We start from the raw sequence: 25,490 nt of genomic DNA, 5'->3' as shown, positions 1-25,490 counted from the left end.
TCGCTCTCTGGGGGTAAAAAAAAAAAGCTGCATAAACGCTGAAAGAATTGACAATCTGCAGAATTAACAAACTCGGCAGTTTTCCATATCAGTCAGGAAAAAAAAAGCGTTTGTATGAGACTTCTGAAATCTCATGGCTTTTGCTGGTACTGTAAAAAGCAGCTTTTAATTAATAAAAAAAAAAAAAACTCGTGTGAAGTTTTTAATATCTTAAAGCGCTTTTATTTCTGCAGCCTTTTGATTGGACGGAGCCTAGTTTGGAGCAGATTCCATCAGGAGACGAGCTCTCTTTCTTCCCAATCGGACATTTTTCAAGACCGGAAATGGGGAAAAAAAAGTTGTTAATATATTGAACATATGAACAGCTAAATGGTTTTTTAATAGAGATGAATAGGAAAAAAATATAAAAAAAATAAAAAAGTTGCAAAAATAATTAGAAAAGTCTGTACCATCTCTTGTTTTTCCAATATGAAAATGTAGAAAAAAACAAAACAAAAAAAACCAACAACACATCATCACATCTGTAAAAGTCTATACTATGAAATGCAGTTTTGGGGTCATGGAAAATTCTATAAAAAGTGATAAAAAAATATTAATAATACTAAATAAAAAAAAATAAAAAATAAAATAAAAAATAATTTTGACTGTATCCATATATAAAATAATTAAATGGTTTTTTTTTAGTTTTTATAAAATTGTGATTTTTTTAGGAATTAAAAAAAAAAAACCCACCTAAAACATTTGGTATCACCATAATGGTACCGACCTGGACAATCACATTACCAGATCATTTTTACTGCACAGTGAACACTGAAAAAACAACCCCCCCCACCCAAAAAAATCCATATTTTTCAACATTTCTTCCCCCTTGGAATTTTCCTTCCCACGGTAAAGTGAATGAGGTCATTAAAAACCACAGCTCGTCCTGCAGAAAACCCTCAGACGGCCATGTCGATGCAGAAATATAATATTTGTGGCTCTGAAAGGGATTTGAGGAAAAAAAATTAAATACGCAAAAAACAAAGTCAGAATTGAGGAAACTGTGAAAAGCGTCTTTGTGTTTCCCATAGTGACCAAGCAGCGTCTGCCGCTGGTAGAAGGGAGCTGAGGTCGGTTGCCATGGGTAACGGTCCCAGGTTTTGATCCTGCAGGCTGATACTAGGAAGAAAGAGGCGGAAACAGGAAGAGGAACCAGCCGCGCATGCGCAGTGGGGGACGAGTTAGATGAGGCGGGTTTCGGACGACGTGGGTGTCTGCGTATGACGTCACAGAGCGTAGCGGCGGCGGCGCTGTGTGAGGAAGGAGCCGTGGGAGCCGTGGGAGTGCGCTCTCGGTGCGTCTCCATTAATTCCTGTCGGTGATCGCTCGGTTGTCCCGTTTTTGTGGCTGAACTGGTTAGCGACCCGTTCCTTGGCATTGTCGCTACGTCGCCCCGCCTCCCGGAGAGGCCTTGAAGGTGAGCACAGGGCCGAGAAGCCTGAGCTATTCACTGTTGCGGGATACGCCGGGCCCGCATTGCATAACCGAGGCAGTTTGGTGGCTGGGCGGAGTTGGCGTAACGTTCTGTACATGTTCTTACTCTGTTTGCGCACATTTTCCTGCGTTGTTCTTGCTGTGGGGCTGGAGCCGAGTGTGCGGTGAGTGTGTTATTGGGAAAATCCCGTACGTACGCAGTTTACGTAGCGCTTCGCTGTGTGCGGTGTGGCCAGGTCTTCTGCCCGTTCTCGGTGTGACTCAGCCCGTGGTCACGCAGACATCCCCGCCATCCGCCTTGGTTACGTGTTGGCGGGAGCTGTGCTGTTTACCAGTGTGCAGGCTGGACTCCCTATATACGTTCTTTGCGTACAGCAGTGGGCCGGCTTTGGAGAATGGGCGGGTTACGACAGATTCGTAGGACTATGCAGGAAAAGAGCTGGGGGGGATAGATTACGCTATTAGCGTAAAATATCCCGGATGTGCTCTAATGTTTACGAAACTTGCGTAAATATGTTCTATTGATAAACACAGGACACAATGTTTCTTATTTTGTAATCGCAGCTTGTTCACACATAGCATCTATAAGGGTATGTGCACACAATGCAGAAATGAAGCAGAAAATTTCTGCAGCATTTCTGCATCTCCCTGGCAGAAAAAAACGCATGCAGATTGTGCATGCGTTTTTCCTGCAGAATACATGCGGATCCACATGCGGGTTCACATGCGTTTCCGCATGCAGATTGACAAGCACTTTCCAGGCGATAGCATCACTTGGAAAGTGCTTGACAACTAGGTCACACTGTATAAATCCATGCAAACAGCATGGATTTATACAGTGTGAGCCGTAAAAATTAAAACAAATAAAGCTATACTCACCCCCGAGGCCCCGGCGTGGCTGCAGCGCTGCTTCCTGTCTGGTTCCCGGCTGCCGGCATATCGCGAGACAGAGCGGTGAAGGGCCTGCGGTCACATGACTGTGACGTCACCGCAGGTCCTCAAGCGATGCCGGCATTCAGAGAGAAGCCGCCGGACAGGTGAGTATAAACTTTATTTGTTATTTTATACTTTTTTTACAGGTACAATGGTACCCAGGTCTGGAGGAGAGTCTCCTCTCCTCCAGAACTGGGTACCATCCGCACATAGAGACGCATAGAAGCCGCTTGTACAAATGTACAGTCGCGGTTTCTGTGCGTCTCAATGCAAGTCAATGGCGGGAGTTCCGCTGCACTTCCGCAAAATTAAATGACATGCTGCGGATTTTTGTACGTAGCATAAACGCTGCGGAAAAATCCGCAGCATGTGCATAGAACATGCGGAATCCCCTTGGGGACCATGGGGTGCGGATTACCTAGCGTTTTTCAAGCGTTTCCGCTGCGGAAATTCCGCAGCATAAACGCTTGAAAAACGCTACGTGGGCACACAGCCTAAAGCAAACACACATCAGACTTTTTTTTTTATCATTTACCTTTTTTTTTTCTTTTTGGTTAATCTGTAATTATGCAGTTTTATTGTTTGTGTTTTGTTTTGTTTTTTTTTATCATTTGGATCAGTTTTTCTTAACCTGATGTTTTTTCCGTTAGCCCCATTCCCGCCGATTGTGTTTTTTTTTTTTTTATATATTTTCATTTTCCAAAAAAATGTTTTGGCTCATCATGGCCGGCCAGTCTTTTGTGACATGAGCTGCATTTCCTAATGTTACTATATTGGAGCATGTGTAATTATGGAGATTGAACCTTTTTCTAATTTATTGATTACATTTTCTAAACCCTTTTTATATGGAGGTGGCAAAAAAAAAAATTGGGGGATTTTTTTTTTTTGATTTCTAGACTTTGACATGTTAACTTCCAAATTTCAGAATATTCTTTTATCCCACTATCCGCTTTGTGATCACTGCGGGTTTGAGCGCCTTGGCCCCCCAGCGATAATGAGAGCCTTGGCTGGATGGAGCGGAGGTCTATCATGCGCATCGGCGCTACATTCATTCTAGTGGGACTGATTTTCGGCACTGCTATGCGTATGATCAACATCCACTCCATTCACCCAGGGCTTTAAAGAGCCCTTGTTCTTGTTATCTAGGGGCCCCGTTAATCGGACACACAATGATTGGATAGGGGATAACTTTCAAACTTGAGAATACCCCTTTAAATATACTCTGCTTAATTCTATTAGAGGGTCTAATAGGCGCAAAAAATATTCCATAGTTCTAGAATTTTATATATCCCCCCCCCCCCCCCCCCCCCTTCGTTTTGTTCAGTGCTTTGCTTGATGGTCCAGGTCTTCTTCCTCTGGGGCGGCAGCATCTGTTTTGTGGTCTGGATCAATATTCCCCCCCCCCCACCCCCATTCCTTGAGGAGTTGTGTGATGTCTCACGCTGACTCTCTTGTGTCTGCTTTGCTGTATATATGTAATCATCGGTCTGGTCTGGCCAGCAATATGGCCACACGTGCGTTCTCTAGACGTCTCGTTTTTGGGGCAGTTATTTAGTAAGAGTTGCGAATTCCACATATTAATGTGAATTTAACTTTTCCAGGGATTTTATTAGAATTAAAACTTAACGAATAAGTCTTTATCACTTTGAGGCTTGGTGGGTTTCTGAACAATTTGATCCCCATCCACCTCGAGAACAGGGCTCTGAAATGTAAGTAAGTGCACCCCTGCTCCATTCATTCTCTATGGTCCTGCCACAGATAGGTGAGCTCCATTATCTCACTCGGTCCTATAAACAATTGATTTTCCTAGGTAGGGGAGATGACTTAAAATTTTAGGAATAACTTTTTATAACCATGTTTTGCTTTATTGGCTTATGAAGTCTTTGATGGAATTACCGCGTCTCTAAATGCAAAACATAGTGGGACGTCGTGTCTAGAAAATATGGCTGGAGATCTGTTGTTGTGCAAGACCCCCGGTGTCTGCCATTTACTGTCATACACTCACAGATCCCAGGGGGCTTCTGTTTGGAATGGATAATGAGATCCCCCACCAGTGATTTAGTTCACTATCATCTGTCACTGAGTTCTCCACAGCAGTTTGGTTTTATCTGGAGGTTTTGCTTCCCCTTAAAAGGGTCTTCCACATTTAGGAAATATTCTCTTTAAACTTAAATGCATGTATTTGGGGATAAAAATAGTTTAATTTTCATTAGCTCTTTGTTTTCCTTCACATTCAACTTTGCTGCTGTCATAAATCAGCTGAGAAAGAAGACAGCAAAGAGTTACAAAACCTCAGAATGAGCTCACTGACTAGTATAAAGTTAACTCATTTTGTAGTCAGTAATAGTGTTACAGTCCATAGGAGACAAACGGTGCAAAATGTGTAAATGCTAACATTTTCAAACCCAAATACATGAATTTAAGTAAGTCTTGGTTTTATACATGTGGCTGACGTACCTGCCTCCGTTTTTAAGGACTTTTCCATGGCTGCTGTTGTGAGTAGCTAGGTGTCAGCAGAATCAGGAGGCTCCTGTGTCTGCTCCATCATTTACTTTCACTTTTGCTTCATTCTCTCTGTAAACTGTAATTAGGACTGAGCGCAGCATCACTGTCAGGCTTGTCATAGGGACATTGTGGGTCTGGCTTGCTGCATGCCTTTATATCCATATTCCATTCACTCAGGGACACATTGTCTCTGATCATTTTAACCAGAGCAGGAAGTGTTGTCATGTGGACATAGGACGGGCAGACTTCAGATCTGTCACTCCAACAGCCAATATTTTCTGAAAAGAAATGATAGACTAAGGCTTATATGACGACCAGTCCTGGTGGGCTTATATGACGACCAGTCCTGGTGGGCTTATATGACGACCAGTCCTGGTGGTTTTGCTTTCACTTCTATAAGGCCATCTGGTGACGCCTCCTCGCCTCTTGTAAGTGCAGTCTTTCTTTTATCTCTCCGTATAATGCTGAGTGAAGTCTCTGGTGTCCGTTGCAGAATAAGGCTATGTTCACATGTTGCGTTTTTGCTGCTTTTTTTTTTTTTTTTTTTTTTTTTTTTTTTTTAACACAGGCAAAACCTGCTCTGTTGGCAGCAAAGAAGCAGCGTCAAAAAGGCAGGTTTTGGGTGTGCATGAGATTTCTGAAATCTCATAGACTTTGCTGGTACTGTAAAACACAGCTGAAAATTTGCATAAAAATGCAGCGTGTGAACATTTGTGATTTCTGTCCACACTTCTTCTGGTAACATTGGTCAAATTCTAAATCAGGGGGGAAATCTTCCCCGGACTTTATCCCATTTGCTGGAATTATTGCCCAATCTTCTCCGGGCAGTGACCGCACCGAACCTCTGACTCCCGACTGCTTATTAATAATTGGTAATGGCAAAGTTACTGTAATTGCCTTAGATTGCCAGAAAACTTTTGTAAACTTTTCCTATTGAAGCTAATAATTATACAATATTAATATATAGTCGGTACATTTCTAGCTATTCTGATTCTTCAGACCGGCTTTTTATTATGCTAATTGCACATTATGTCTGTGGATCATAAGGTATGTGCAGGAAAATAGCCACGTCTGGATGGGATGCCTTCAGTCCCCTATAAGGACCCTTGCAAGAATATATAACGTATATACTCGAGTACAAGGCGACCCGAATATAAGCCGAGGCACCTAATTTTACCGCAAAAAAGTGGGAAAACTTATTGACTCGAGTATAAGCCTAGGGTGGGAAATGCAGCAGCTACTGGTAAATTTCCCCATCCTAGTATGCATGGCCTTACCCTCTCATACCCTATCCTGGTATGCATGGCCCCCCTTATGCCCAATCCTGTTATGCATGGCCCCCATCACTGCACACATGGAAAAAATAAACACTCCTACTCACCTTCCTCCCCTCTGCTCCAGCGTGGCGTTCTGTCTGCCTGCAGCAGCTCACATCAGCATCTGAGCAGCGCATGATGTCACTGCCATGCGCCCTCAGACGCTGAGGTGAGCTGCAGGGATATTCACTCCTCTCCACACCGGGACTATGGGAGTGGAGAAGAGTGAATAGTCATTCTCCTTAATAGCGCACACTGTAGCCTCAGCTGCCTTCTTCCAGTAGCATGTTCAGCGATCCTCTGTGCCCATTACTGAAGAGAATGACTATTCACTCTTCTTCACTCCCATGGGCGTGGAGAAGAGTGAATATTCATTTTCTTTAGCAGCGGGCACACATGCGTGGTAGCTGCATCAGCTGGCAACTGCCTGTGCCCACTCCTGTCGCCGAAACTGCCCCTCCCCCCACCACAGCCAGTATACACTATATACAATACAGACCAAAAGTTTGGACACACCTTATTTAAAGATTTTTCTGTATTTTCAGGACTATGAAAATTGTACATTCACACTGAAGGCATCAAAACTATGAATTAACACGTGGAATTATATACTTAACAAAAAAGTGTGAAACAACTGAAAATATGTCTTATATTCTAGGTTCTTCAAAGTAGCCACCTTTTGCTTTGATGACTGCTTTGCACACTCTTGGCATTCTCTTGATGAGCTTCAAGAGGTAGTCACCGGAAATGGTCTTCCAACAATCTTGAAGAAGTTCCCAGAGATGCTTAGCACTTGTTGGCCCTTTTGCCTTCAATCTGCGGTCCAGCTCACCCCAAACCATCTCGATTGGGTTCAGGTCTGGTGACTGTGGAGGCCAGGTCATCTGGCGTAGCACCCCATCACTCTCATTCTTGGTAAATTATCCCTTACACAGCCTGGAGGAGTGTTTGGGGTCATTGTCCTGTTGAAAAATAAATGATGGTCCAACTAAACGCAAACCGGATGGAATAGCATGCCGCTGCAAGATGCTGTGGTAGCCATGCTGGTTCAGTATGCCTTCAGTTTTGAATAAATCCCCAACAGTGTCACCAGCAAAGCACCCCCACACCATCACACCTCCTCCTCCATGCTTCACGGTGGGAACCAGGCATGTAGAGTCCATCCGTTCACCTTTTCTGCGTCGCACAAAGACACGGTGGTTGGAACCAAAGATCTCAAATTTAGACTCATCAGACCAAAGCACAGATTTCCACTGGTCTAATGTCCATTCCTTGTGTTCTTTAGCCCAAACAAGTCTCTTCTGCTTGTTGCCTGTCCTTAGCAGTGGTTTCCTAGCAGCTATTTTACCATGAAGGCCTGCTGCACAAAGTCTCCTCTTAACAGTTGTTGTAGAGATGTGTCTGCTGCTAGAACTCTGTGTGGCATTGACCTGGTCTCTAATCTGAGCTGCTGTTAATCTGCGATTTCTGAGGCTGGTGACTGGGATAAACTTATCCTCAGAAGCAGAGGTGACTCTTGGTCTTCCTTTCCTGGGGCGGTCCTCATGTGAGCCAGCTTCTTTGTAGCGCTTGATAGTTTTTGCAACTGCACTTGGGGACACTTTCAAAGTTTTCCCAATTTTTTGGACTTACTGACCTTCATTTCTTAAAGTAATGATGGCCTCTCGTTTTTCTTTACTTAGCTGCTTATTAAACCTGACAGGGCACACCTGTGAAGTGAAGACCATTTCCGGTGACTACCTCTTGAAGCTCATCTAGAGAATGCCAAGAGTGTGCAAAGCAGTCATCAAAGCAAAAGGTGGCTACTTTGAAGAACCTAGAATATAAGACATATTTCCAGTTGTTTCACACTTTTTTGTTAAGTATATAATTCCACATGTGTTAATTCATAGTTTTGATGCCTTCAGTGTGAATGTACAATTTTCCTAGTCATGAAAATACAGAAATCTCTTTAAATGAGAAGGTGTGTCCAAACTTTTGGTCTGTACTGTATGTGGGCAAAAAATGTTTAAAAATGGATTGGTTTTTATTTTTACTTACTAAAATACTGCAAAAAGAAAACAAGTTTTAAAAAAGCCCATATGTGGGTGACCTGAAGACGAACCCTTTGTGCTTAGGTGACTTTCACATCTCCTAGATTCCTGCCATGAACTTTCTGATGTTTCAGACCTTTTTATCTCCACATAGGAGGCTGAAAATGGCAATTCCTAAATATTGGCGTAAGATCACAGCTCCCTCCAATGCCCTCCAACTCTGTCTGTAGCGCGTCTTCTATTGATGGCGTCCTGTATTCTGGCTATAGCGGATCAGTCAGAATAGATTGTCAGCTCTTCTAGATCAAGGGGTTTTGTGTTTCTGGAGGGGATATGATTGAGCTGCTCGTGTGAGGTGCCGTCGTCTGACCTCCATTCTAAAGGCTTGTGCAGACGACCGTACCGGTCTGAGTGCGATCCAACAAAACATCGGATCACACTCAGACCAATGTTATTCTATGGGGCCATGCACGTGTATGATTTATTTTTTTCGTTGGACAGAGCCGGTTGAGGGGGGGGGGGGGGGGGGGATCGCAGCATACCCGAGTTTGATCTGATATTAAGATCACACTCGGCCATGCAAGTCAACGAGTTTCGTGGAAACCATCGGACTGCACTCGGATGACATCTGAGTGCAGTCCATTTTCCACGGACTGACAGAATGGAAGAGTTGGAGAATTTTTTTTCTCCCATCTTCTCAGCCTGATAATCTCAGGTGAGAGACTACGTTCCGACAGGAGCCATTTCTTTATTGATGGCTCTTACCCCTGTCAATATTGGGAAGGCCTCTGAAACTTCTGGTATATCATGTAACACATGGCTGTGCCCAGTCTTCCCACTGCTGCCACACCTTCATACCTTGCTTTTATGTAACACGAAATGTAACCAATAAATTATGTATTTTATGTCAAAGTGCCCTGATTGGTGCCTGGTGGTTCCCAGATGCACAGTCTGTCCTCCTCTTAATCAGTGTCGGACATCCCTCAGTGCAGGGCGTACAGGGGAAGGTCTGTGATCCTTATGTAATATAGAGATTAGTATAAAATTCTCCGTACAACAAATCATAGTAGTAATAGTTATACCTTTTGCTGCAAGTATTTGAGCACGAGTTACATTTCCTCCTGCCACTTCAAGGCGAAACTGTCCTGTACAAAACCTGTAGAAAAGCATTGCCCTGCTACCCTCATCCTCAACTACATGATTAGACTCTTGTTAATTTGTCCAATACCTATCCTGATTCACATACTTTAACTTTCCCTTCAGTCTATACTTGTTCCTCCTTTATAGCATTCTGCAAGCACTATAGGTGCTGGAACTTTCTTTCCTCTTCCCAGCACACATTGCTTTTTGTCAAGTTTCCAGTGTCTTTCCTGTTTTGAATTGAAAGCCTGCTTTTTTTATGCCTGTGTATCCCCAAAGGCCATGTTCACGCGTTCAGTATTTGGTCAGTATTTTACCTCAGTATTTGTAAGCCAAAACCAGGAGTGGAACAATCAGAGGAAAAGTATAATAGAAACAGGTCACCACTTCTGGATTTATCACCCACTCCTGATTTTGGTTTACAAATGCTGATGTAAAATACTGACCAAATACTGAACGTGTGAACACGGCTGTAGGGGTGGGTTCACAAGACTGGTTTCTCCACATAGAGAAAAATGGGACTGTTTATTCTGATCAGTTTGATCATTGTGCCATCAGTTTTTCTCATATGTGAAGAATAAAAAGAAAATTCTCCATTCTGTCAATCCGCACTCGGAAGTCATCCGAGTTCTGTCTAATTATTTTTTTTTCACAGACCCATATACTTGTATTGCCAATTTTGATTTGACCCCTTGGATCAAAATCGGACATGTAAACAACCCCATAGAATTATCATGAGTACAAGTGCTATCCAAGAAAATCAGGCAGGCGGGCGGGCGCAAAGAGACAAATCCCAGCCCCTCACTTTCTAGGATCCTTCTCTGCATCTAGAGACAGATTATATAACTGGATGGACCACAAGCTGCACAGAAGGGAGACGCTTGGTCGCCAGCACTTTCGGAGCCTTTTTCGGTGGGGGGTGAGGTGTAAGGGAACATAAAGTGGTTTTGCACATTGTCAGGTTCTGACATTGGATGCCATCCTGTGCAGCGGTGGATGGTGCTGGCTGTGGTGAGCGGCTTTGTGTCTGTCCCCGGTCTGTAGACTTGAATGTCAGACTCTCAGTTTCTTGCGGAACTCACAGACCACAGACAATCACTGACAGTTGTCGCTTCCTGTGTGTCCTGGGTTCTGCGGCAGTGATGTTGGGCTGAGCCGTCGCATAGCCCAATATTGTGGCTTTCTACATGTCCTGAATGTTGCTAGTTTTCCTTCAGAAATGCAGCTTAGAGATGTTTTTTATTGGATCCTGTAGATCACGCTATAGTCTGCACGGCGGCAGGATTACTTCGGGGATGCATTACAGACGTGTGCAGTATTTGGTGACATGTAAGGTGGTAACATTGTACACCATAAGCATCTGGATACATTGTAAAATTGCTGCAGTTTTCTCCATTCATATCAAAAGTGTCAGATCCTGGGGAGCAGTAGTCAGAAAAAGCAGATTTATCAACATCTCAATATAAACTGCATACATTATTACATTGATCTCTTAGACCTGATGAGACTGATGGACTTACACCAATCCATGTTAGAATGGCTGTAAACTCCTCAAATTTAAAATGGTTTTGACAGTAATCCGGTGCATATAAACACTTTTATGCCCAAAAATGACAAACGTAATCTACATAGCCTTTATTGGCTAACCAGAAGAATGATGCTTGCAGCTTCCTGGGCACAGACGCTCCTCCTTCAGGCTGGTTTACAAATGAATGAGACAAGAGATATTACAATAGGATATGTGTGGACAGGGTGATGCCTCCTAAAGATAAGACAAGGTAATCAAATTAAGGGTTTTGTTACAAATTAAGCAAAAACTACAGATGAGGATGAACCTACACAGACAGACAATTAATAATGGACTGGACTCGAGGTGGGAAACCATTTCTCTGGACACTATGATGGATTTAAGTCTCAATACACGCTGATGAGGATGTAAAACTCTAACAATGGGATTCAATTTAACTCACTTATGCCTCACTACATGGACACTGTTCACACCTCCACCAGACGGACTCCAGCTCACTCCCATCACCTCTCCAAACCTTAATTTGATTTCCTTGTCTTTATCTTGAGGAGGCCTCACCCCCCATCCACCCTGTTATATCTCTTAAATGTTGGGCTCTTGTCTCATTCATTCATTTGTAAACCTGCCTGATGAGAAGGAGCGTCTGTGCCCTGAAAGCTGCACACACACCTTTATTGGCTAACCAGAAGAACTAACACTCCTAGAATACTTTTGTCATTTTTTTGTGCATAAGCGTTTACATCAATTTTTTTTTTCTGGCTAACACTGTACCACAATATAATTTTTTTTATTGGACATTGGAAAACTTTCTCAAAATGATTCTACAGTAAGTACATCAGCCTTGTCAGGTCAGTGTAATAACATGCAGCTTGCGTCCTGGAATCTGGTGGCAGATCCACTCTAAACCCTGAGGCAACGCTATCCTGTGGATTTTACCATGTTTGTGTGTAGGTTACAGAAGTGACACCTTTTATAGCTGTTGTAATGTGACGCATCCTCTAGCTACTGTCTCTCTGCAAGGTTGGAGTTTGTTCTCTGTGGTGTCATGTGGGGTTTCCCCGATCCTTGGAAAATATAAGTTATTGGTATGCCGTACTCCTTTGCATCTGGGATTGTTGAGCCCTTGCTGGGGGGTACTTAATATTTAAAGGGGTTGTCCAGAGCAGACTTAATGTTTTTTATTTATTTTTTTTATGACTTTCTACATCAACAAACAAAGCAGTTGTAATAGCCTTGTTATATCCCTCGGCTTGGTGGGATTTGTAGTCCTCAGAACCAGAAATGCGAGTCTGGAATCTGATTTTACAGCAGAGAGACTGTGAAGGACTTAGCCCAAAAAAGAAAAAAATATATTTTTATTATTTTTTAATTAATAAATACAAATAATAAATGTTGGAATTGGAAAGCCCGTTAAATTAGTTGTGTGTTCCTGGTCGGTCCTTGCTGGGAAGCAGCACAGTCTGCTCGCTTTCCCTGGGGTTTCCATGGCAACGCTTTCCTGGTTGTCCACCTCTGCCGAGCTTTTGTGATTGGCTGCACAGGTCATGTGTTTACACAACATGTCACCGCCAGGGAAGAGTTACCATGGAAATAGTGTTTTTTTTTTTTGTTTTTTTTTTATTGTTATTATCTGCACCAATTACCAACTTAAATTCATATGTTTGAGACTTAATCAGTTTCCTGGGGGATGACTTATTGTCCATTCTCATGCACTTTGCTGCCACGGAAATACACAGCAGATTTTCCGACAGTAAATCCCCAGCATTTCCGTCCTGTATGGACGCACATCTGCAGACTGACTATTTTACCATCTGCTCATGGCTTTGGCCTAGACAAGTGTAAGAGGGTTGAAGCCCTTCCAAGACAACATGGCTTCCAGCTGTGCACTTATTAGCTCACCTCTTCCCATCCCCACAGATCATGTACTTGACCACCTGTGCGCTTAAAGGGGTTGTCTCCTGTACTTCCCTTCAGGAGAGCATGGCTCTCTACCTTCCTGCTTGGATGGGGGCAGGGCGCTCCTGATTGACAGTTCGCTCCATGGCATGGCCGAGCTGGATGGATGCTTCTTCCCAGGCTTCCTCTGGAGAAGCGTAAGGGCACCGAGACTGGTGGGATCCAGCCATCTTTAAAGCTTGCTGTATAGCAAACAGCTTGCGGGCGGCCCGCTGCGTCTTGGGGCGGCCCGCTGCGTCTTGGGGCGGCCCGCTGCGTCTTGGGGCGGCCCGCTGCGTCTTGGGGCGGCCCGCTGCGTCTTGGGGCGGCCCGCTGCGTCTTGGGGCGGCCCGCTGCGTCTTGGGGCGGCCCGCTGCGTCTTGGGGCGGCCCGCTGCGTCTTGGCAATGAGCTGTAGACTACTACAGAATTTTGATTCCTCTACGTTGTTACGAACACTGAGAACAAACACTGGGTAATAAGAGATTATAGTATGTGCTCCCAGCGTTAGTAATAAAACTAAAAATGCTTTGTAAACCTGGTATAAAGAGTACAGGTCAATGATGGGGAGGATGTTTGCGCTATTTGCGTAGCTGGCCGCCTTTAGAATTTACGCAATTTGCGTAAACTGTTCTAATTGCGTATATGCGGCGCCTAGACTTGCATTCGATTGCACCACCACGTTCCTGCTGCGCATGACGTCACTTCCGCAAATAAGGCGAACGCGTTCCTGAATCGGCAACTTTACGCCGCTAGCGTGACGCAGCTTCCAGCCTTCCTCGCTGCGGTGACGGCCCAGTTCTTTGATCAGGCACATAGCCGTTGTAGCTGATCTCAGCAGAGGAAGTCTTACGCCTCCTGGTTGTGAATAGAGGACTTACGTTTGCAGCTGTGTAGCTGGCCAGCGCCCCTGCGCAGTTTCCGTAAGGCCGGTTCTCCTTTGCGGGCCCTGTGTCGGACGGGTAGGAAAGGGGCCGCCGGTGGCGCGCCCCTGATGTGAGTATGGCGGCCTCTCTTCGCCGCGGAGCTCCCTGCAGTTTACATGTGTGCCGGTCACTTTATCGGGATTGTGTAAGGAGAGAATTACCGGGGAGGAGCCCGTGGCCTGGAGAGCAGCCCCGAGCCGGCGCCATTTTCTGGGAGAGGAGGCCCGGGGGGGTGGGCCTGTGTGTGGGTGAGATTATATGGAGAGCTGGTGCAGTGTGTGCACGGCGGGGTATACAATGTGCGGACACTGCAGGGAGGGGGCGGTGTACACCGGCCATTATCTGTACAGTATAGGGGAGGGGTGTATATATGTGTATACATAGTGTGTGTATATACCCTGTGTAATAAATCAAGCAATGTGAACTGAGGTCTAAGATGGCAGACATGCAAGAAATAGGGGCATGTTCACACTAGCAAAAAGAAGCAAAACCTACAAAAGACAAAAATATATCTCATACCCTACCATCATTATATATAAATGTAAAGCAAAGTTGCATAATAAATATAGGGTACTTAGTGAACTATTTTTGATCAAAAAAAGTATACAAGCCATCCCACCAGCGGCAAGGTGACCCTAAATTGGGACGGTACCTATACTGCCTATATTAAAAACCTTACTGTATATCAAAGTTGAAGTAATGCATATAAAAGGGTAGACAAATAGGACCGGGTCCCAACTCCAGACCACCTAGGCAATTTAGGGTCACCTTGCCGCTGGTGGGACGGCTTGTATACTTTTTTTTGATCAAAAATAGTTCACTAAGTACCCTATATTTATTATGCAACTTTGCTTTACATTTATATATAATGATGGTAGGGTATGAGATATATTTTTGTCTTTTGTAGGTTTTGCTTCTTTTTGCTAGTATACCCTGTGTAATGTGCGGACACTGCAGGGAGGGGGCGGTGTATACCTTCCATTATCTGTACAGTATAGGGGAGGGGTGTATATATGTATACATAGTGTGTGTATATACTATATACCCTGTGTAATGTGCGGACACTGCAGGGAGGGGGCTGTGTATACCGGCCATTATCTGTACAGTATAGGGGAGGGGTGTATATATGTATACATAGTGTGTGTGTATATACTATATACCCTGTGTAATGTGCGGACACTGCAGGGAGGGGACGGTATATACCTTCCATTATCTGTACAGTATAGGGGAGGGGTGTATATATGTATACATAGCGTGTGTATATACTATATACCCTGTGTAATATGCAGACACTGCAGGGAGGGGGCGGTGTATACCGGCCATTATCTGTACAGTATAGGGGAGGGGTGTATATATGTATACATAGTGTGTGTGTATATACTATATACCCTGTGTAATGTGCGGACACTGCAGGGAGGGGACGGTGCATACCTTCCATTATCTATACAGTATAGGGGAGGGGTGTATATATGTATACATAGTGTGTGTGTATATACTATATACCCTGTGTAATGTGCGGACACTGCAGGGAGGGGGCGGTGTATACCGGCCATTATCTGTACAGTATAGGGGAGGGGTGTATATATGTATACATAGTGTGTGTGTATATACTATATACCCTGTGTAATGTGCGGACACTGCAGGGAGGGGGCGGTGTATACCGGCCATTATCTGTACAGTATAGGGAAGGGGTGTATATATGTGTATACATAGTGTGTGTATATACTATATACCCTGTGTAATGTGCGGACACTGCAGGGAGGGGGCGGTGTATACCTTCCATTATCTGTACAGTATAGGGGAGGGGTGTATATATGTATACATAGTGTGTGTGTATATACTATATACCCTGTGTAATGTGCGGACACTGCAGGGAGGGGGCGGTGTATACCTTCCATTATCTGTACAGTATAGGGGAGGGGTGTATATATGTATACATAGTGTGTGTATATACTATATACCCTGTGTAATGTGCAGACACTGCAGGGAGGGGGCGGTGTATACCTTCCATTATCTGTACAGTATAGGGAAGGGGTGTATATATGTATACATAGTGTGTGTATATACTATATACCCTGTGTAATGTGCGGACACTGCAGGGAGGGGGCGGTGTATACCGGCCATTATCTGTACAGTATAGGGGAGAGGTGGATATATATGTATACATAGTGTGTGTATATACTATATACCCTGTGTAATGTGCGGACACTGCAGGGAGGGGGCGGTGTATACCGGCCATTATCTGTACAGTATAGGGGAGGGGTGGATATATGTATACATAGTGTGTGTATATACTATATACCCTGTGTAATGTGCGGACACTGCAGGGAGGGGGCGGTGTACACCGGCCATTATCTGTACAGTATAGGGGAGGGGTGTATATATGTGTATACATAGTGTGTGTATATACCCTGTGTAATAAACCAAGCAATGTGAACTGAGGTCTAAGATGGCAGACATGCAAGAAATAGGGGCATGTTCACACTAGCAAAAAGAAGCAAAACCTACAAAAGACAAAAATATATCTCATACCCTACCATCATTATATATAAATGTAAAGCAAAGTTGCATAATAAATATAGGGTACTTAGTGAACTATTTTTGATCAAAAAAAGTATACAAGCCGTCCCACCAGCGGCAAGGTGACCCTAAATTGGGACGGTACCTATACTGCCTATATTAAAAACCTTACTGTATATCAAAGTTGAAGTAATGCATATAAAAGGGTAGACAAATAGGACCGGGTCCCAACTCCAGACCACCTAGGCAATTTAGGGTCACCTTGCCGCTGGTGGGACGGCTTGTATACTTTTTTTGATCAAAAATAGTTCACTAAGTACCCTATATTTATTATGCAACTTTGCTTTACATTTATATATAATGATGGTAGGGTATGAGATATATTTTTGTCTTTTGTAGGTTTTGCTTCTTTTTGCTAGTATACCCTGTGTAATGTGCGGACACTGCAGGGAGGGGGCGGTGTATACCGGCCATTATCTGTACAGTATAGGGGAGGGGTGGATATATGTATACATAGTGTGTGTATATACTATATACCCTGTGTAATGTGCAGACACTGCAGGGAGGGGGCGGTGTACACCGGCCATTATCTGTACAGTATAGGGGAGGGGTGGATATATGTATACATAGTGTGTGTATATACTATATACCCTGTGTAATGTGCGGACACTGCAGGGAGGGGGTGGTGTATACCGGCCATTATCTGTACAGTATAGGGGAGGGGTGTATATATGTATACATAGTGTGTGTGTGTATATACCCTGTGTAATGTGCGGACACTGCAGGGAGGGGGCGGTGTACACCGGCCATTATCTGTACAGTATAGGGGAGGGGTGTATATATGTATACATAGTGTGTGTATATACTATATACCCTGTGTAATGTGCGGACACTGCAGGGAGGGGGCGGTGTATACCTTCCATTATCTGTACAGTATAGGGGAGGGGTGTATATATGTATACATAGTGTGTGTATATACTATATACCCTGTGTAATGTGCAGACACTGCAGGGAGGGGGCGGTGTACACCGGCCATTATCTGTACAGTATAGGGGGAGGGGTGGATATATGTATACATAGCGTGTGTATATACTATATACCCTGTGTAATGTGCGGACACTGCAGGGAGGGGGCGGTGTACACCGGCCATTATCTGTTTAGTATAGGGGGAGGGGTGTATATATGTATACATAGTGTGTGTATATACTATAGACCCTGTGTAATGTGCAGACACTGCAGGGAGGGGGCGGTGTACACCGGCCATTATATGTACAGTATAGGGGGAGGGGTGTATATATGTATACATAGTGTGTGTATATACTATATACCCTGTGTAATGTGCGGACACTGCAGGGAGGGGGCGGTGTATACCGGCCATTATCTGTACAGTATAGGGGAGGGGTGTATATATGTATACATAGTGTGTGTATATACTATATACCCTGTGTAATGTGCGGACACTGCAGGGAGGGGGCGGTGTATACCGGCCATTATCTGTACAGTATAGGGGAGGGGTGTATATATATGTATACATAGTGTGTGTATATACTATATACCCTGTGTAATGTGCAGACACTGCAGGGAGGGGGCGGTGTACACCGGCCATTATCTGTACAGTATAGGGGAGGGGTGTATATATGTATACATAGTGTGTGTATATACTATATACCCTGTGTAATGTGCGGACACTGCAGGGAGGGGGCGGTGTACACCGGCCATTATCTGTACAGTATAGGGGAGGGGTGTATATATGTATACATAGTGTGTGTATATACTATATACCCTGTGTAATGTGCGGAAACTGCAGGGAGGGGGCGGTGTATACCGGCCATTATCTGTACAGTATAGGGGGAGGGGTGGATATATGTATACATAGTGTGTGTATATACCCTGTGTAATGTGCGGACACTGCAGGGAGGGGGCGGTGTATACCTTCCATTATCTGTACAGTATAGGGGAGGGGTGTATATATGTATACATAGTGTGTGTATATACTATATACCCTGTATAATGTGCGGACACTGCAGGGAGGGGGCGGTGTATACCGGCCATTATCTGTACAGTATAGGGGAGGGGTGTATATATGTATACATAGCGTGTGTATATACTATATACCCTGTGTAATGTGCGGACACTGCAGGGAGGGGGCGGTGTATACCTTCCATTATCTGTACAGTATAGGGGAGGGGTGTATATATGTATACATAGTGTGTGTATATACTATATACCCTGTGTAATGTGCGGACACTGCAGGGAGGGGGCGGTGTACACCGGCCATTATCTGTACAGTATAGGGGAGGGGTGTATATATGTATACATAGTGTGTGTATATACTATATACCCTGTGTAATGTGCAGACACTGCAGGGAGGGGGCGGTGTATACCGGCCATTATCTGTACAGAATAGGGGAGGGGTGTATATATGTATACATAGCGTGTGTATATACTATATACCCTGTGTAATGTGCGGACACTGCAGGGAGGGGGGGTGTATACCGGCCATTATCTGTACAGTATAGGGGAGGGGTGGATATATGTATACATAGTGTGTGTATATACTATATCCCCTGTGTAATATGCAGACACTGCAGGGAGGGGGCGGTGTATACCGGCCATTATCTGTACAGTATAGGGGGAGGGGTGTATATATGTATACATAGTGTGTGTATATACTATATACCCTGTGTAATATGCAGACACTGCAGGGAGGGGGCGGTGTACACCGGCCATTGTCTGTACAGAATAGGGGAGGGGTGTATATATGTATACATAGTGTGTGTGTATATACTATATACCCTGTGTAATGTGCGGACACTGCAGGGAGGGGGCGGTGTATACCGGCCATTATCTGTACAGTATAGGGGGAGGGGTGTATATATGTATACATAGTGTGTGTATATACTATATACCCTGTGTAATATGCAGACACTGCAGGGAGGGGGCGGTGTATACCGGCCATTATCTGTACAGTATAGGGGAGGGGTGGATATATGTATACATAGTGTGTGTATATACTATATACCCTGTGTAATGTGCGGACACTGCAGGGAGGGGGTGGTGTATACCGGCCATTATCTGTACAGTATAGGGGAGGGGTGTATATATGTATACATAGTGTGTGTATATACTATATACCCTGTGTAATATGCAGACACTGCAGGGAGGGGGCGGTGTATACCGGCCATTATCTGTACAGTATAGGGGGAGGGGTGTATATATGTATACATAGCGTGTGTATATACTATATACCCTGTGTAATGTGCAGACACTGCAGGGAGGGGGCGGTGTACACCGGCCATTATCTGTACAGTATAGGGGAGGGGTGGATATATGTATACATAGTGTGTGTGTATATACTATATACCTTGTGTAATGTGCGGACACTGCAGGGAGGGGGCGGTGTATACCGGCCATTATCTGTACAGTATAGGGGAGGGGTGGATATATTTATACATAGTGTGTGTATATACTATATACCCTGTGTAATGTGCGGACACTGCAGGGAGGAGGCGGTGTATACCTTCCATTATCTGTACAGTATAGGGGAGGGGTGTATATATGTATACATAGTGTGTGTATATACTATATACCCTGTGTAATGTGCAGACACTGCAGGGAGGGGGCGGTGTACACCGGCCATTATCTGTACAGTATAGGGGAGGGGTGGATATATTTATACATAGTGTGTGTATATACTATATACCCTGTGTAATGTGCGGACACTGCAGGGAGGAGGCGGTGTATACCTTCCATTATCTGTACAGTATAGGGGAGGGGTGTATATATGTATACATAGTGTGTGTATATAATATATACCCTGTGTAATGTGCGGACACTGCAGGGAGGGGGCGGTGTATACCTTCCATTATCTGTACAGTATAGGGGAGGGGTGTATATATGTATACATAGTGTGTGTATATACTATATACCCTGTGTAATATGCAGACACTGCAGGGAGGGGGCGGTGTATACCGGCCATTATCTGTACAGTATAGGGGAGGGGTGTATATATGTATACATAGTGTGTGTATATAATATATACCCTGTGTAATGTGCGGACACTGCAGGGAGGGGGTGGTGTATACCGGCCATTATCTGTACAGTATAGGGGAGGGGTGGATATATATGTATACATAGTGTGTGTATATAATATATACCCTGTGTAATGTGCGGACACTGCAGGGAGGGGGCGGTGTACACCGGCCATTATCTGTACAGTATAGGGGAGGGGTGTATATATGTATACATAGTGTGTGTGTATATACTATATACCCTGTGTAATGTGCGGACACTGCAGGGAGGGGGCGGTGTATACCGGCCATTATCTGTACAGTATAGGGGAGGGGTGTATATATGTATACATAGTGTGTGTGTATATACTATATACCCTGTGTAATGTGCGGACACTGCAGGGAGGGGGCGGTGTACACCGGCCATTATCTGTACAGTATAGGGGAGGGGTGGATATATGTATACATAGTGTGTGTATATACTATATACCCTGTGTAATGTGCGGACACTGCAGGGAGGGGGCGGTGTACACCGGCCATTATCTGTACAGTATAGGGGAGGGGTGGATATATTTATACATAGTGTGTGTATATACTATATACCCTGTGTAATGTGCGGACACTGCAGGGAGGAGGCGGTGTATACCTTCCATTATCTGTACAGTATAGGGGAGGGGTGTATATATGTATACATAGTGTGTGTATATACTATATACCCTGTGTAATATGCAGACACTGCAGGGAGGGGGCGGTGTATACCGGCCATTATCTGTACAGTATAGGGGAGGGGTGGATATATGTATACATAGTGTGTGTATATACCCTGTGTAATGTGCGGACACTGCAGGGAGGGGGCAGTGTATACCTTCCATTATCTGTACAGTATAGGGGAGGGGTGGATATATATGTATACATAGTGTGTGTATATAATATATACCCTGTGTAATGTGCGGACACTGCAGGGCGGGGGTGGTGTATACCGGCCATTATCTGTACAGTATAGGGGAGGGGTGTATATATGTATACATAGTGTGTGTGTATATACTATATACCCTGTGTAATGTGCGGACACTGCAGGGAGGGGGCGGTGTACACCGGCCATTATCTGTACAGTATAGGGGAGGGGTGGATATATGTATACATAGTGTGTGTATATACTATATACCCTGTGTAATGTGCGGACACTGCAGGGAGGGGGCGGTGTATACCTTCCATTATCTGTACAGTATAGGGGAGGGGTGGATATATATGTATACATAGTGTGTGTATATACTATATACCCTGTGTAATGTGCGGACACTGCAGGGAGGGGGCGGTGTATACCTTCCATTATCTGTACAGTATAGGGGAGGGGTGTATATATATGTATACATAGTGTGTGTGTATATACTATATACCATGTGTAATGTGCGGACATTGCAGGGAGGGGGCGGTGTACACCGGCCATTATCTGTACAGTATAGGGGAGGGGTGTATATATGTATACATAGTGTGTGTGTATATACTATATACCCTGTGTAATATGCAGACACTGCAGGGAGGGGGCGGTGTATACCGGCCATTATCTGTACAGTATAGGGGAGGGGTGTATATATGTATACATAGTGTGTGTATATACTATATACCCTGTGTAATGTGCAGACACTGCAGGGAGGGGGCAGTGTATACCGGCCATTATCTGTACAGTATAGGGGAGGGGTGTATATATGTATACATAGTGTGTGTATATACTATATACCCTGTGTAATGTGCAGACACTGCAGGGAGGGGGCGGTGTATACCGGCCATTATCTGTACAGTATAGGGGGAGGGGTGTATATATGTATACATAGCGTGTGTATATACTATATACCCTGTGTAATGTGCGGACACTGCAGGGAGTGGGCGGTGTACACCGGCCATTATCTGTACAGTATAGGGGGAGGGGTGGATATATGTATACATAGTGTGTGTGTATATACTATATACCCTGTGTAATGTGCGGACACTGCAGGGAGGGGGCGGTGTACACCGGCCATTATCTGTACAGTATAGGGGAGGGGTGTATATATGTATACATAGTGTGTGTATATACTATATACCCTGTGTAATGTGCGGACACTGCAGGGAGGGGGCGGTGTATACCTTCCATTATCTGTACAGTAGGGGAGGGGTGGATATATGTATACGTAGTGTGTGTATATACTATATACCCTGTGTAATGTGCGGACACTGCAGGGAGGGGGCGGTGTATACCTTCCATTATCTGTACAGTATAGGGGAGGGGTGTATATATGTATACATAGTGTGTGTATATACTATATACCCTGTGTAATATGCAGACACTGCAGGGAGGGGGCGGTGTATACCGGCCATTATCTGTACAGTATAGGGTAGGGGTGGATATATGTATACATAGTGTGTGTATATAACATATACCCTGTGTAATGTGCGGACACTGCAGGGAGGGGGTGGTGTATACCGGCCATTATCTGTACAGTATAGGGGAGGGGTGTATATATATGTATACATAGTGTGTGTGTATATACTATATACCCTGTGTAATGTGCGGACACTGCAGGGAGGGGGCGGTGTACACCGGCCATTATCTGTACAGTATAAGGGAGGGGTGTATATATGTATACATAGTGTGTGTGTATATACTATATACCCTGTGTAATGTGCGGACACTGCACGGAGGGGGCGGTGTATACCGGCCATTATCTGTACAGTATAGGGGAGAGGTGGATATATATGTATACATAGTGTGTGTATATACTATATACCCTGTGTAATGTGCGGACACTGCAGGGAGGGGGCGGTGTACACCGGCCATTATCTGTACAGTATAAGGGAGGGGTGTATATATGTATACATAGTGTGTGTGTATATACTATATACCCTGTGTAATGTGCGGACACTGCAGGGAGGGGGCGGTGTATACCGGCCATTATCTGTACAGTATAGGGGAGGGGTGTATATATGTATACATAGTGTGTGTGTGTGTATAGACTATATACCCTGTGTAATGTGCGGACACTGCAGGGAGGGGGCGGTGTATACCGGCCATTATCTGTACAGTATAGGGGAGGGGTGTATATATGTATACATAGTGTGTGTGTATATACTATATACCCTGTGTAATGTGCGGACACTGCAGGGAGGGGGCGGTGTATACCGGCCATTATCTGTACAGTATAGGGGAGGGGTGTATATATGTATACATAGTGTGTGTATATACTATATACCCTGTGTAATGTGCGGACACTGCAGGGAGGTGGCGGTGTACACTGGCCATTATCTGTACAGTATAGGGGAGGGGTGGATATATGTGTATACATAGTGTGTGTGTATATACTATATACCCTGTGTAATGTGCGGACACTGCAGGGAGGGGGTGGTGTACACCGGCCATTATCTGTACAGTATAGGGGAGGGGTGTATATATGTATACATAGTGTGTGTGTATATACTATATACCCTGTGTAATGTGCGGACACTGCCGGGAGGGGGCTGTGTATACCGGCCATTTTCTGTGCAGTATAGGGAGAGGGATGTATATATGTATACATAGCGTGTGTGTATATATACAGTACAGACCAAAAGTTTGGACACACCTTTTCATTTAAAGATTTTTCTGTATTTTCATGACTATGAACATTGTACATTCACACTGAAGGCATCAAAACTATGAATTAACACATGTGGAATTATATACTTAACAAAAAAGTGTGAAACAACTGAAAATATGTCTTATATTCTAGGTTCTTCAAAGTAGCCACCTTTTGCTTTGATGACTGCTTTGCACACTCTTGGCATTCTCTTGATGAGCTTCAAGAGGTAGTCACCGGAAATGGTCTTCCAACAATCTTGAAGGAGTTCCCAGAGATGCTTAGCACTTGTTAGCCCTTTTGCCTTCACTCTGCGGTCCAGCTCACCCCAAACCATCTCGATTGGGTTCAGGTCTGGTGACTGTGGAGGCCAGGTCATCTGGCGTAGCACCCCATCACTCTCCTTCTTGGTCAAATAGCCCTTACACAGCCTGGAGGTGTGTTTGGGGTCAATGTCCTGTTGAAAAATAAATGATGGTCCAACTAAACGCAAACCGGATGGAATAGCATGCCGCTGCAAGATGCTGTGGTAGCCATGCTGGTTCAGTATGCCTTCAATTTTGAATAAATCCCCAACAGTGTTACCAGCAAAGCCCCCCCACACCATCACACCTCCTCCTCCATGCTTCACGGTGGGAACCAGGCATGTAGAGTCCATCCGTTCACCTTTTCTGCGTCGCACAAAGACACGGTGGTTGGAACCAAAGATCTCAAATTTGGACTCATCAGACCAAAGCACAGATTTCCACTGGTCTAATGTCCATTCCTTGTGTTCTTTAGTCCAAACAAGTCTCTTCTGCTTGTTGCCTGTCCTTAGCAGTGGTTTCCTAGCAGCTATTTTACCATGAAGGCCTGCTGCACAAAGTCTCCTCTTAACAGTTGTTGTAGAGATGTGTCTGCTGCTAGAACTCTGTGTGGCATTGACCTGGTCTCTAATCTGAGCTGCTGTTAACCTGCAATTTCTGAGGCTGGTGACTCAGATAAACTTATCCTCAGAAGCAGAGGTGACTCTTGGTCTCCCTTTCCTGGGGTGGTCCTCATGTGAGCCAGTTTCTTTGTAGCGCTTGATGGTTTTTGCAACTGCACTTGGGGACACTTTCAAAGTTTGCCCAATTTTTTGCACTGACTGACCTTCATTCCTTAAAGTAATGATGGCCACTCGTTTTTCTTTACTTAGCTGCTTTTTTCTTGCCATAATACAAATTCTAACAGTCTATTCAGTAGGACTATCAGCTGTGTATCCACCAGACTTCTGCACAACACAACTGATGGTCCCAACCCCATTTATAAGGCAAGAAATCCTACTTATTAAACCTGACAGGGCACACCTGTGAAGTGAAGACCATTTCCGGTGACTACCTCTTGAAGCTCATCAAGAGAATGCCAAGAGTGTGCAAAGCAGTCATCAAAGCAAAAGGTGGCTACTTTGAAGAACCTAGAATATAAGACATATTTTCAGTTGTTTCACACTTTTTTGTTAAGTATATAATTCCACATGTGTTAATTCATAGTTTTGATGCCTTCAGTGTGAATGTTTTCATAGTCATGAAAATACAGAAAAATCTTTAAATGAGAAGGTGTG

The 25,490-nt window shown here is 44.4% G+C and overlaps 1 protein-coding gene across 3 annotated transcripts in view; it reads left to right on the top strand.

Moving 5' to 3' along the window:
- The first annotated feature begins 1,237 nt into the window (after positions 1-1,237).
- The window catches only part of BRD4 (bromodomain containing 4), a 72,447-nt gene continuing 48,194 nt past the window's right edge, over positions 1,238-25,490 (top strand). For 2 of the 3 annotated variants that reach the window (XM_073653909.1, XM_073653908.1), the window contains exon 1: positions 13,609-13,858. In XM_073653909.1, coding sequence (XP_073510010.1) covers positions 13,857-13,858 — 2 coding nt within the window. In that variant the 5' untranslated portion in view covers positions 13,609-13,856. Of the gene's footprint in view, positions 1,457-13,608; positions 13,859-25,490 lie in introns of those variants that run through there. The other variant, XM_073653910.1, reaches the window with a different exon arrangement.

Source organism: Phyllobates terribilis, unplaced genomic scaffold (genome assembly GCF_046119375.1).
Source record: "Phyllobates terribilis strain yellow unplaced genomic scaffold, ASM4611937v1 Scaffold_11__3_contigs__length_659146591, whole genome shotgun sequence".
In the NCBI taxonomy this organism is placed as follows: Eukaryota; Metazoa; Chordata; class Amphibia; order Anura; family Dendrobatidae; genus Phyllobates; species Phyllobates terribilis.
Note: the sequence above shows the minus strand (reverse complement) of the source record. Positions and strands in the feature narration are given on the sequence as shown.